The sequence below is a fragment of the Monodelphis domestica genome, chromosome 3 (assembly GCF_027887165.1).
Source record: "Monodelphis domestica isolate mMonDom1 chromosome 3, mMonDom1.pri, whole genome shotgun sequence".
Taxonomy (NCBI): domain Eukaryota; kingdom Metazoa; phylum Chordata; class Mammalia; order Didelphimorphia; family Didelphidae; genus Monodelphis; species Monodelphis domestica.
The window spans coordinates 484862016-484877162 of record NC_077229.1 but is presented as its reverse complement, the minus strand read 5'-3'; the positions used below and the strand labels follow the sequence as shown (position 1 = coordinate 484877162).

Genomic DNA, 15147 nt, shown 5'->3' with positions numbered 1-15147 from the left:
GCTACTAGTACTCTTGATATAAGAATCAAAGCAAAATAAATGGACTTTACACATTTACGTTCTCATTGCATTCATGAAGTCTTTTGTGACTTTAACATTCATTTTCCTATTTTAAAAAAAGCATAGAAAGAGATCACTTGGACATGGTTAAATACATTGGACCTCTATTATGTATATTTCAGTCTCAAATCAATACAATTGCCTGCAGGTCCGAAGAACAGAATGAACTTTTTTATTTGTGAAGGTATTTGGGGTACTACTAGGTACCAGTGGGGCCTACTTGTTCCTCCTGAAGATCAAAATCCTTCTAAACATAAAGATAGCTGCTAAGGGGTAAAATCAGGACTGTAGATATATAACATGTCTTAAAACACAAAAATCAAGGAGGTAGAAATGAAATTTTTTTTTAGAAAAATCAAGAGATGCTAGGTGAACTGAAGAGCCAGTGGAGTCTTTGTTATCCCTAAATAACAGCAATGACAGTATTTAGGGCTTAGCATCTGTCTACTTAATAGCTGAGAATAAACTGAAAGAGGTAAAGCTAAAGTGAAATGGAAGAGGAGACAGGGAGAATGAAGCATATAAATACTTGGGATAAACATAGCAAATGGGAACTGAGCTTTACCACTGTTAATTTCATATATATTTCTTATTTACTGTGACATGGTATAAGGAAACATTTTGTATTTTAAAAGTCAATTTACCTAGGTTGATTGATTTAAATTATTTATGACAGACAATAAACAAAGCTTATCCAGAATATGGTTTCCTGAATTAAAAAAAATCTTCCCTCAAAGTGGAAGATAAAATGCTTATGGCCTGCTTAACTACCCCTAATAGGCAAAGTTATTTATTCCATGGTAGTCATCAAAAATGATAGGAGAGTATTAGTGTAATTGAGGGCAACAAGGTAATGGAATGGATAGTGACTTGATCTTTAAGTTCAAATCTGGCCTCAGACACTAACCAGGTGACCCTGGGCAAATCAGTAACCCTTTTTACCTTGGTTTCCTCATCTGTAAAATGAGGTGGAGAAAGAAATGGCAATCCAGTCCAGTATCTTTGCCAAGAAAACCCAAATGGAGTCAAAGACTTAGGTATGACTCAACAAGAAATTGAATACTATAATTTCAGCAGTTCAACTCAGAAGAGATGTAGGCAACCCTAAGAACTGCTTTAGCTACTTATTATACATGCTCTGTTGTCCTGATACTCAGTATTTTGAAGGGGGAAAAAATGCATTTTGGCCTTTAGCATGCATTTTAAGATTGAATGATCAAAATAACCAAAAGTGGCTCTTCAGGAGACTTCTGTGGAGAGGAAGGAAAGCCAAAAAATTAAAGACTCCTATCTGATTTAATATCAATGGGATAAATAAAATAAAGAGAATTAGTACAAAATAAATATAGGAGCCTTTGATGAAAGGCTGAAAACATTATAATTACAAAAGGCACAAGTACACAGATCTTCCACTTTTCCTACTTATCTCACTTGAACTATAAATAGTAATAAAGCTATATCAAATATTAAATTATATTTTATCAGAAAGTCACTTCTGAGGGCAGCTGGGTAGCTCAGTGGATTGAGAACCAGACCTAAGGAAGGGAGATCCTAGGTTCAAAGGGTTTAAATAAAAAATAAATAAAATAAAAAAATAAAAGTCACTTCTGCAGCCTTCTACCCTACTTCTACCTGACATATACCTGATTTTTAAATTAACATCAATGGAAAAATTGGATTCACTGGACCAAATTCTTGTTCATTTAATTTTGAGTCTACAATTCTCATAAAATAAAAAAACAAAAAAGGTTTAGACAAATTATGTATTTCCATATTTGGGTAAATTATAGAGAAACAGATCATACAATACTACTTATTACATTTTAAAAAATAATTTTTTCTTGTGCTTTTCCTGTTTTCTTTGCTGTAGAAAGGAAGCATGAAAATATTTAGAAACAACTGCATAACCATTAGTTTGTACTGCAATCATAAAAATTCTGTTAGAAATATTAAATTCATTTATTACCATGCACACTTCAAAAACAAATTTTAAAAACTTACCTCAATAAAAGAATCAATGTGTAACATCAGAGCTTGGGTTCTACTGATGATAAATTGATTAACACATGCAACAGCATGAGACCTAGAAGTACAAGTAAAGGTTTGGAAATATACATGATTTTGTATATGAATAAAATAATATGAATGAATGAAAAGAATAAAATTATAGCCAAATACTACACTTTTAAAAACTTTGCCCATCTCACTTAAAAAACAAACAAACAAAAAACCCTTTCTTTCTTTCTTTCTTTTTTTTTTAAATTTTAAACATTATTTTATTTGGTCATTTCCAAACATTATTCACTGGAAACAAAGATCATTTTCTTTTCCTCCCCGCCCCTCCTCCCACCACCTTTCCCTCTCCCATAGCGATTCCACTGGTTATCACATGTGTTCTTGACTCGAACCCATTTCCCTGTTGTTGGTATTTGCATTAGGGTGTTCATTTAGAGTCTCTCCTCAGTCATATCCCCTCCACCCCTGTAGTCAAGCAGTTGCTTTTCATCGGTGTTTTTACTCCCACAGTTTATCCTCTGCTTGTGGATTCTTTCTTATTTAGAATTGATACTGACTATTGGTTCCAAAATAGAAAAGCAGTATGGGCTGGGTAATTAGGGTTAAGTGACTTGCACAAGGTCACATAGCTAAGGAAGTATCAGGCAAGATTTGAACCCAAGATCTCCTGATTCCATGTCTGGCTCTTTCTCTAATAAGATATTTCATTCCCCTCTTCATATCTCAATAATTGAGAATGCTTTGGAGTGTAACCTAGAATTAGAATCTCCTAAGTAACATACTTAATTTTATTGGATACACATTTCTCTAAAGCCTTCACAGAACTTTTTGATTTGCTTTTTGATTCACAAATTAGAAGGTTTTAAAAAGCACTAAGCAAAAATTATTAGCTCAGTTCTCAATTTTATTTTTTAAATGGCAGTGAATGCAAAATTAGAAATCACTGACAAGCAAAAAGTATCCTGATACTCCTAATTATAACACACAAAAATGTTTTAATTTTAAAGGGCCTCAGAAACTTAGTGCAATCCTTTCATTTTACACCTGTGAAACCTCAACCCCATGAAGTTTAAAATTTGCCCAAGAGAGCAGGGCTTAACGTGGAACATTTCTTCCAATTCCTAGTATGTTATTTCTATAAAGTTACAACTGCAAAGTTTCTTTCTAATAATTTAAACGAATATCAGCGTTGTCCCAAATGAGTTTAGAGGAATAACTTAACAAAATGACTTGAGTTTGGAGGAAAAACTAAGTTCTAACTCTAACATCATGCTGTTTTTGTAAGTCTTTGCTTTTTAAAATGGTCAACTGATAATTATACCCTGCCACCTCAAATAAGCAGGATGTGGGAGAAAAAAACACATGCATCATCAGCATTTATTAAAGGCAATTATTAGAGAAAGCTTAGCATTTATAAATCTAATAAAAACACTGGGATGAAGTGAAATCATAAACAGCTGTAATGAACAGCTAACTGATATTGTCTTTACTTACAAAAGGGAAAGCTTTTATATCATGTTTAAGGGATATAAAAAGCCAATAAAAGATTCTTATTTATGTTCATTAAATGGTTAATTTTTTTCTTTCAAATAATGCTATTTACATGATTAAACCACCTAGTTATACTTCTAAAAAGAATTACATCAAAATTTATTAACTCACTATTTTCTCTGTAATAATTTGAGATTTACTGGCTGTTTTATGCCACTTCTGACAGTCTTGGCTATAGGATATTTAGCAATGAAGTTCTAAGATCTATCATAATCCAATGCCTTTGTACTTTCCAGTTCAAAAATATTGCCATTAGCAAGCAAGTCAATTCCAATAAGCATGCTTCTATATTACATATATACCAATATATTATATAATAAAAAAATCTGAAGCCACAGTCTTTGCATTCCTTCTAACTGGTAAGACATGTTAAACAGAAAAATCAAAGACAATAAAAGCAAAACATAGGCTCTATTTATCCTATAGCAAGCTATTTGGTAATCTCACCCTTTAGAAAATAGCTGTAATCCCTAAAATATTTTTGGAAAAAGACTGGGGGGAGGGGGGAAGACTTGAAACTACTATAGTAATATGGAATAAGGCTAATTCACTTTATTCCATGACTGATACCCTGAAACCTTCATACAAAGCATATATTTAATTGCTATTTTGCACACTTATACACATGGCTATTTTGGTTTCCTAAAATAGGACAAATTAAAAGCAACACAGTTACCACTTCTCACAAAAGTAGCACCTATGAGAAAAAAGGGAGACAAAATACACCTGTGACTAACTACAAGAAATAAAATAGAGCAGGGCTTTTGGACTATTTGGTGTAGGGGTAAATGGAACTAAACATTTCAAAAAGCTCTCAGGTCATAATTGTATTATAGTGAAGCATAATGACTGATGTTCATAAAGATGACCTTGATTCAATAAGTAAAGGTTAAATTATATTAAATATCTCCCCCAAACCCACTTTATTAACTAAAGAGGATGTATTCTGACACTCTATATAATTAGAAACTGGTTTAATAACAGGAGTTACCCCAGAACATCAGCTTGCATAGTTATAGGGAAAAAACCCGATACAATATTAAGCTTTAATGGCTCTTAATTAAAAAAAAAAAAGACTTTTGGAACATCCCATACAGATAGACATAGTTGTATAAAATCCACCCATCATTCCCTAGCATACTTCCAAATATTTATGGATAAAATATCTTTTCATTTAAAATCGGTTATAAAAAGCTTCCAATATAAATATGTAGTCAAAAAAATTTCCGTATGACTGAGTTTCAACTAAATGTAACTTATCAATCAACAATTATATTGTACCTAAAGGATAGTAGATCCATCTCAGTTTGCAATGGGGGACTAGGGGAGCTGAGTAGAGAATAGGAGAAAAATGGATGTATTAAATAAAGTATTGGGAGAGGGAGCAGAGTATAAAAAAGATGGTGGAGGACGAAAAGACAAATGTATACAATTTTTATGTTTCTTTTCTTCTTCTAAAGTATCACTGTACCCTTTTTAAAAAGTAGGAATGGTGGAAGTGTGAGAGAGAATTTAAGAGTTATAAGCCAAAAAGGTAATAGTAGTAGTAATCAGTTCGAAATAAGGTTAAATAAACTTTCTTAAAATTTCAATATTATGGGGGCAGCTGGGTAGCTCAGTGGATTGAGAGCCAGGCCTAGAGACGGGAGGTCCTAGGTTCAAATCTGGCCTCAGACACTTCCCAGCTGTGTGACCCTGGGCAAGTCACTTGACCCCCATTGCCTAGCCCTTACCACTCTTCTGTCTTGGAGCCAGTACACAGTATTGACTCCGAGACGGAAGGTAAGGGTTTAAAAAAAAAAAGTGAAAAGACTATTGACTCCAAGAGAAAAGGTAAGGACTTAAAAAAAAATTCAATATTATATTTAAATATACCTTATTTTGGGACTACTATGCTTGAAGAACTGTAAAAATTTAGGAATCATGATGTTGAGTGGACGGTCTAAAACATCACTATCTAAAATTTCAGCAGAATCTTCACATATTTTCTGAAGTGCTCCAAATGCTCCCTGCAAAAGACACAAATTCAAATATTAAAACTATATTTTTAAAGAATGAAATTCATGTTTAAAAATATTATTTTGATATTTAATGTTTATCTTTTAAGTGCAATCATTACATTCTTTTCTTTTATAACCTAACAGGAAGTCTGAAAGTATTGTGTATTTTTAACAGTTAATTGGAAAAAAAATTTAAGTTCATTTTCATGCAATATTTTTTTACCTGTATTTTTTCACAAAGATTAATTAGTGAAACAGAGGGGGGAAAAAACCTTCTAATTTTCATATTAAGTAATATTGAGTAGTTAAGGTTTAAGAAAATTTGGGGCAACTTTTAGCTTGAATTAAAAATATGTATCAGGGGCAGCTAAGTGACTCAGTGGATAGAGCACCAGGCCTAAAGACAAGAAGGTCCTAGATTCGAATCTGGACTTAGATACTAACTGTGTTACCCTCAATGATCAGCCACTCTTCTCTCTTAGAACCAATACACAATATTGGTTCTGAGGCAGAAGATAGGGATTTTAAATAAAATACTTATCAGCAGTCATTAAAAATATAATAATCTAAATTTTTTTAAACTTCCTATACACTATATAAAACCTGATGTATTCCATAATGCATACAATCCATTTCTACTTGAATGGGATATTTAAATCATCTACGTTATATGTAGTTATACTTCCAGAAGGCCATTCACAAACTCCCTTTCCTTTATAAGGAATACAATTTTTTTCTTCATATCTTTTAGTAATCAAGTTCAACTCATTTCCAAATGTATTATTAAACAGTCAACAAAAGATACTAATTACTTTGAAATTTAAATGCATGTTTCTACTAAACGTGTTTGCTATACAAAAGAAAAAAATTTGATTTTAGAAGATATCTTCTGGTCATATTTTCATGGGTATAATTTGGAAATTCTATGGGAATGGCTTAGGAACTGACATATAATATAAAACTAATTTATGAAAGTACTGAGAAAGAAATTTAAATATTTCTGCCCAGAATGTCTGCCATGCCTGATATATGGCAAAGCTTACCCCTAAGAACACTCAAAAGGGATTTGGAGGGCAGGAAGGCCACAGTACTAAAGAGGGGGTATATACATATATAGCTAAAAAGGTTTTTCTTTTTTTATGACCCTATGAAACTTTCTGCTTTTCATCTTAACCTAAGAAATTAACATAGGTTACCATTAAAATTAAAAGTAAACTTTGCTATATTTTGTGCAATTTCTTTTTTTCTTTTCTTTTTTTAAATCCTTGCCTTCCATCCTGGATTCAATGCTAAGTATTGATTCTAAGGCAGAAGAACAGTAAGGGCCAGGGAATTAGAGCTAAGTGATTTGCCCATGATCACACAGCTAGAAATATCTGAAGCTAAATTTGAACCTAGGACCTCCCATCGCCAAGCCTCCATTGAATCACCTATGGCTGTCCCTTATTTTGTCCAATTTTAGAAAACAGATCATAAAAAAAAAAGACTAAATTCATATCTCAAAAACAAAATACTTTTGGTACAAGGATATTATCCAATTTTGTTTAACTAAAGAAGATATTAAAAAGAAAGGCATGATCAGAAAATTAATTTTAGGCTTTAATGTGGGAGAAATATTTTAAAAACATTTTTTTTCCAAAAGGTTACTAGTGGGCAATAAAGTATACTTGAAAATATTATATTGACAGACCTCTAACAATTATTTGACAATAAAAAAGTCTTAATGTGATTTAAGCATTCTTACTTCACAGGTATTATAATCTTCAGAATCCAACAAGCTACAGAGCTTTGGCAAGAGCTCGGGCCAGTTCTGTAATTCCCCCTTGGAGGCAATAGTTGTAATCAGAATACCTTGAGAAGAAAAAATGAATTTCTCTTTAAAAAACAAAAATCTCAAAAACATGTTATACTTCTTTTCCTTACTTGGACAAGCACACACACACACATATACTACACATACATGCAAAAACCTGTCATTTGTGCTTGAAAGGTGAAGATGAAGTGAGCTTTGTTGAAGTACATTTGCCCTTTAAATAGTTTCATTCTGCCACGAACCAAATTATCATTTGTAAGGCAAGAAGTCCAAAGCAATATACATGACATATAGAACAACAGAACAGTAGATAGTGGAGGGCCTTCCCCCTTCCAGTGTCAGCAGCCCTTGAATGATCAGTATGAATGATAAATGAAATCACCAAAGCACTCTTTTCTCTTAAAATACATCCAACTTTCTATTTGCAGAGGGAAAGAAAAATGTATACAATCCATGCCCCCAAATACAGATAGCATTTTATTTTTAGTCTTTTAAAGATCTTTCATTTGGTCCTCACAGGTTTGCTGTAGTGCAGGTAGTAACACACATTATGCCCTTTCCAGAAAACTTAAATAAAATAAAATAAAAAGAATCTCAAACAAGTTCAGGGAAATTAAATGCCTTGACCCAAACTGCTAAAGATGCAGCTTTACCCAAGGATAAACCAGAGCCTCTAACACCAGCTGTTTCCACTGTATCATAAGGTCTGGTCTCTCTTGGTCTGTAGCTGAAGGATTCCTCCAGTGTTATTCAAAATACAAAATTTACAAAGATCTAATGTCTTCTGCTTAAAAGCTTATTTTTAGCCAGTGCTCTGATTCATTTAACAACAACAAAGTAAAGATCCTTTCACTCTTCTAATTATACTTCACAGAATTTAGAAAAGCCCTAAAAGCAGCTACTATACCAACTAGAAGATAATTTCAATAATTTAGTAATAAATGAAAGATGCCCTGCTTGCCTTCAATATCTTTGAAAGATGTGGTTCATTAGTCAAAAAGTAAACTCTAAATGCAGTGTCCTGGTATTTGAGTCAGGAAGATCTGGGTTCAAGGTTCATATCCCAAGCATACTGGCTGGGCAAGTCATTTAATTAAACACAGTGCTCCAGAAAATTCTCTAAGACTTGTAAGTTGGAAAGAACACTGATCTGCATTAGTAAAATAAAATTCCTCATCAGGAAGCTCTTTACAAAGATGAAATTTCATGTCCAGAATTAAAAACAACAACAAAAAAAGATGGAAAGAATGAGTTGAAAATGATCACCTGATCTCAAATTATCCTATCATAGGAAAGAGTACTGAAAGCAGAAATGGATTTGCTAGTGTAGTTCATTCTATTCTTTTTGCACATTCCTCTAGTCAAAACCCCTCAATGAGCAAGGAACAGTATACTGTGCCCTAACAATGACTTATCCTTAAGGGGTGACTGTAGCAAATATTTAATTATCATGTCAATATAAAGTCACACTGCATTTAACCACAGGTAATTGTAGAATGTCATTTATCTTTTTATCTCTTATCATCTAATATAGTGTATCAGACAAATGTCTGCTGATGTGAAATGCAACTTGCCATAAAAACTACTGGATTAACAGGTACATTCAAAAATTAGTACAAAATAAGCTGATCTCTCAATCTTTTATATAAAAAGCAAACAAAATTAAATGGTTTTATTTTAATTCACTGTTTAGTTTGGGTTTTTTTTTTCCAGTAATGTCCAACTCTTTATGACTCCATTTGGGGTTTTCTGGGCAAAGATACTATCATGGTTTGCCATTCTCATTTTAAAGACAAGGAAACTGCAGAAAACTGGGTTAAAGGACTTGTCCAGGGTCACACAGCCAGACACACACACACACACACACACACACACACACACACACACACACACACACAGTGTCTGAAGCCAGATTTGAATTGAGACTTTCTGATTCCAGGCTTGGCACTCTATTTCGATTTTGCTACTTAGGTGCCACCCCTTTATTTCAATCTAGCAAATTTAAAAGTTCTACATTTCTCACATTGAAACCAGTGAAAAGTAACCATGCCCCCAATCTGCTTCTTCCCCATACAAAACCAAAAACAATCTTTCCATCCCTGGATCCCTTGTTCATTCTTTGGTCTTTCTAAAGTTCTAAGTCATATTCTAACTTGTATTATAGTTTCACTTTTTTCTTTCTCCTCCAAATGTAGGTTTATTAAGGATAGGAACGATTATTTCAGCTTTATATCAAACTTAATAAATAATCCATAGCTATGTAGAGAATATTTTTAGCCAATTTACTCTAAAGAAATGAGTAAATAAAATGCTTTACGGAAGTGGGTGCTCAAAGTCATGATGGAGGGAGAGAATTCTGAAATTCAAAATCTTAAAAAAATTTTTTAAAATTGTTTTTACATGCAATTAAGGAAAAATAAAATATTTAAAAATTAAGCATGTGCTGCAGATAACTATTTTCTGGTTGATCAGAAAATGTTAATCCTTATTTTTTTAAAATCATTTTTAATTGTATTAATATATTCATTTTTAGTAAGTATGCCAAACATAATTTAAGATTATTTTCTATTTTTTGATATTGAGGTTATTAATCAGAACTATTCATTGCTAAAGTAGTATGGGATAGTAGTAAGAAGAATATCAATTGGAATAGTCTCAGCCTTGACATTTATTTACTGTGATCCCAGTCAAATCACAACCATTGTAAAATTAGGCTTGTGTCTAGTACACTGCCTAACAGGCTTATCATTAAATATATATAACCTACACAAGTGTTCTTTAACACATAAATGCTATATAAATACAAAGGCATTATTGTTACTGAATAACATTATAAATGTTATCAAGTACTAAGCATTTAAGCTAAAAATCTGAAAACTTTGTACATACCCTAGAAATATTTTTCATTAAATTCTATCAGGTTTTTGCTGCTGTTTATAAATATTATCATTGGTCTTTTCACCTTAAAATAGAATTCTAAAAAGAGTTAATTAGGCTTCTCTTGTAGTTATTATCATGGCATTTGTGTTGAATGCCCATCTCATGATCCACCCTTCTTCTGTAGTTAAAAATTAATTTTGGTACTAAGTTTTTATTATATAGTAAGAAAAAGAACCAATCACATGAATAGTATTGTTCAATTATTGTAAACGTGGACCCCCAAATAGAGTAGAGTCAGAATATTTTATGAATCCACAAAATTGCATTGCCATCATTTGACATTTTCTATTAACGGATTTGTTTGTTTCCTACTCTTAGTTGATAAAACAAAACAAAAAATCCTTGGAATAAAAGGCAGCATAGTACATTAACAAAAATGCCATTCTGGAGCCTGAGGACTTAGGTTCAAGTCTCCACTTCTGTACATGCTTAGATCAATAAATCTCTCTAGGCCTCATTTTTTCCATCTTTCAAATGGAGTTGGATTATATGATGTGTGAGGTTCCTTTCAGCTTTATATCTACAATCTAACAAATCGTACATCCCATTGTAAAACCCAAGTATATTGTATGATTTCCTATTTCAAGAATATTCAAGGGTCCACATACCTCATGCCTCTCCCTAGGCTTTTCACCTTCCTAACTTGAAGTCTACAGTTACAAGCTCCTAACAGGTAGAATATTCTCTTTGTAAGTCTACTATCTACATGTAAGTCTTCTAAAATAATTCCAAGATTAAAAAAAAAATCTAATGTAAACTTTCCAATGTCAGTTTGACACTACAGAAGATGGTACCAAATTCTAGTAATAATCTTTGGTATTTTTTTTCCAAAAAGAAAATATAGATGTATATAAACCTTAACATACAACAAAACCATTTCATAACCTCCAGGACCCTGAAAGTAATTGCATACAAAAAACACTCCACTGAAAAAAGATGTCATCACAAGTAGTTTATGCTTCAAATATAAAGAACATTAACCTAGGGAGTCACCCATGTCAACTTGTATTTAAAAAAATAAACAAACAAAAACATTGTTAGGTCTGATGTTTAAGAACCATTTTGCTCTTAGAATTTTTGTGCTTTTTTCACTTCCAGATTTGAGAAAATCTTTAATAAATAAATATTAAGAATTTGGGTGTTTTTCCCTTAATTTTAAATATTTCTTTCAAATAGATATTCAGAAAAATTATTTTGTTAAAATCCCGGGGGGGGGGGGGGGGCGGGGGGGGGGGGGAGAAGAAGAAGAGGGACAGGACGGGACGGGACATCAAAGAACAATAATAGTAAGTTTGGTTTAGCAGAAGCACAAGACTTGAAGTCTGAAGAAGAGACTCTTAGGACCAGGCTCTAACATTTGTGTGATTATAGGTAAGAGGCTAGTTAATCTCAGTTTCAACATCAGGATGTATAAAATGGGGATACACATGTTCTACATACATAACATACAATGAATAGTCTAGTGCAGTGATGGCAAACCCTTGAGAGACTGCATGCCATCCCCCACCTTACCATACAAAGGGAGGGGAATGTACTCCCACTGGGTTGCTGGGCAGAGGGGCAGGGGATGGAAAAAAAAGTCAGACACAGTGGAGAGGGGTAAGAGGAGAGGGCAGATTGTGTGCCCACAGAGAATACTGTGTGCCATCTTTGGCAAGTGTGCTATAGGCTTGCCAACAATGGTCTAGTGAGTTTCAAATGGCAATGAACACAAAATACTTGGTAGCCATATAGTGCTATAGAAATTAAATAATTACCATTATTGGGAAGAAGAGGGTAGAAGAGAGTTAGGGCATGCCTATCTTTTGTGGGAAAAGGCTTTTGTAAATTCTTAGAATAGAAATTGGCACTTTCTGTGTATTTTAGCTAAACCTGGAATAGGAGAGGAGTTAAGTGATTTGCACAGTGTCCAAAAGCCAGTATAGTATGCCAGAGGCTGGACTTGAACTCATGCCTTTCTGACTCCAAGGTTCTCTATCCACAAGACTATATTTGCCTCTTCTGTAATGTGAATGCCCAGTGGGCCTCCAGTGTAAATTCTAAAGGATTGCCCCTGGAGTAGTAAATAAAGTGCTATGGTTAAGTTTAGAGCCTGCTTCACATCCACAACTAACTATACAAGCTATTCAAACCTTTCTGAGGCCGTTTTCTCACCTTTAAAATGGAAATAGTAGCACCTACTTCACAGTAGTTCTGAGTGTCAATTAAGAAAATAGATAAAAAATTGCAAAGGTTTTTCATGCTCTGCAAACCCTAAAACATAATATGTGTAGACCATCATTGCCCTTCTTATAGTGATATGTAAAATATAGTTGTTGTTCAGTCATGTCAACCCTTTGTGATCACATAGACAGTATCACACCAATATGGTCAATGGAAGTTTTCTTGGCAAAGCTACTGGAGTTGTCTGCCATTTCCTTCTCCAGTGGGTTAAGAGGGTAGTAAGTAATTTGCCCAGGATCGCATAGCTAGTAAGTGTCTGAGTGCTGCATTGGAACTCGGGTTCCAGGCCCGGTGCTCTATCCACTGAACCATCCAGCTACCTCCCAATATATAAAGTAGAGAGAATACAAAACTGGTTATCTGGAGCTTCTCTACCTCACTTTTTCATCTCCAGATCTCACATCACTGAGAGGCCTATCCTCATTATCTAGATCAAAAGTGTGCAAAATTACAGTCAAGAAAGGTATCTACATTTTAAAATAGAATAAAACTTTATTTAAGATGCAAAAACCATTTTTGACTCTCAATCCCCTTTCCCATAATGTAGATTCTTTGCTCCATCTTACATAAAGAGGTTATCCATGTCTTCAAGGCAAACACCTTCTGGCAAAACCTGATCTTATTCCATCCTACCTTTCTCTAGATCAACCTCACTCTCTCACATCTATCTACTGATTACTTAGCTGCCAACTACAAATATGCTTAGTGTTTTGCCCTTTAAGAACCTTCATTTGATCATCTCTGCTAAAACCATCTATATTCAGGGCCTCCACTTCTCTCATTGTCTTCTAAATTTTTTAAGTAATCCCAACCTAATTGTTCAACTCTAACTACTCTCTCCAAAGTTAAGCCAAATGTAATGGCTGCTTTTCAATTCTCACCCTTTATGACCTTTCTAAATCCACATCCTTTATGACTTCTGTTTCTCTGTAACCTCTGCCACTGTGGACCACTCTTTTCTCTTGGATACTGTTCTTTCTCTATTTATTTTGGTACAATGATCCTTCTAGGTCCTCCTACCTGTACTACAGATCTTTTATTCCAAATCACACCCATTCATCATGGAAGTTTCCCAAGAATTTATTCAGGGCTGCCTTCTTCCAAACTATCTCACCAGATCCTATGAGTTCCATTACCAGTTCCCTTCAAATGTTTCCAGAGATGCCTATACCCAGCCTTGTTTTCAGTTAAATTTTCAGCTGTGTCCAGTTCTACATGACTTGTGACTAATCTGGGTATTCACACTGGTGGTCATCCTTTCCCTAGAATTCTCTCCCTCCTCATCTCTATTGCCTGTTTTCTTTCAGGTCTCAGCTAAAACCACCTTCTACAAGAGAAGCCTTTCACAAGCCCCCTTAACACTAGTGCCTTCCACCTCCAATTATCTTTAATTTATCTGACATGTACATGTTTGTTTACATGTGAGCTTCTAGAAAGTAGGAATCATATTTTGAGCCTTTCCCAGTGCTTAGTATACTGCTGGGGGCATACATTAAGTCTTAAATAAATATTAGACTGTCATTAAATCAGTATTTGAGTGTGTAGCCAAAAGTTTGAAATGGCACTTAAAAAGAAATCTGATGACATTCTCTATCTCCTTTCTCAAGGCCAGGAACTCAGCTCTACCCTTTAACTCTATGCCTCACACTAATTAAGACTTTAATATATATATGCTGATGTTCCCTCAAACAACAATGTGGCCTTCCAGCTCATTAACCTCCTCAAATGAAGCAAGAAATCTCCTTTTAGACCTTTTTTCCCTAATTGACTTTATACTGAGCTAGCTAAGAAGTATAGGTTAGAGCACTGGACGAGGAGTCAGGAAGACATGAGTTCAAATCCAACCTCAGACTATTTGCTAGTTGTGGGAACTCTGGCAAATTACTTACCCTCTTTCTTCCTCCTATTTAATTTTATATAATATTTAATAATAGCTAACATTTATATAGTGCCTACTCAGTGCTGGGCTAAGTGCTTTACAAACATCGCATACTTGATCCTCACAACAACCCTGGAAAGTAGGTATTATTATCATCATCTTTATTTTACAGATGGGGAAACTGAGGGAAAAAAAGATTAAGTGACTTGCCCAAGGTCTAATTTTAGGCTTAGCACTCTAAAGTGCTATGCAATCCTTAAAAGTGCTTTATAAATGTTATTATTGTAAACCTTCCCTTCTTTCCTTTAAGCTTCCCCCACTACTTCCTCTTCCATAACATAAGTTGCTGTGCCCGCCACTGCCACCCCCCACCCCCACTTAACTGAGAAAATTATTTTCACCCAAAACCCCCTGGAAGTCATCTACAATTTCTTACACTTTTGCTCTAGTCTATCCAATCCAATCTCCTCAGATCACTCCTCCAGGTTTCTCTCTCTGCAAATCTAAGGTCTCCTTTCCCTGCAGGCTACAAATAAAGTGCCAATTCTTTTAAAGGACTTCACTTAACCCAACCTATTCCTCAAGGTGTCAATATCTCTTTTCTCCTTAAGGGCCAAACTCCTATAAAAAGCTTTCTTTTCACCTAATCTTTATACTTTTCCTTT

The 15147-nt window shown here is 34.1% G+C and overlaps 1 protein-coding gene across 1 annotated transcript in view; it reads right to left on the bottom strand.

Moving 5' to 3' along the window:
• TNPO1 (transportin 1) overlaps nucleotides 1–15147 on the bottom strand; it is a 77449-nt gene that overhangs the window by 52349 nt on the left and 9953 nt on the right. Inside the window, exons 4-6 of the mRNA XM_016431342.2 lie at nucleotides 7372–7478; nucleotides 5503–5636; nucleotides 2062–2143 (exon numbers count right to left, since the gene is read on the bottom strand). Of these exons, the coding sequence (XP_016286828.2) occupies nucleotides 2062–2143; nucleotides 5503–5636; nucleotides 7372–7478 (323 nt within the window). The remainder of the gene's footprint in view (nucleotides 1–2061; nucleotides 2144–5502; nucleotides 5637–7371; nucleotides 7479–15147) is intronic.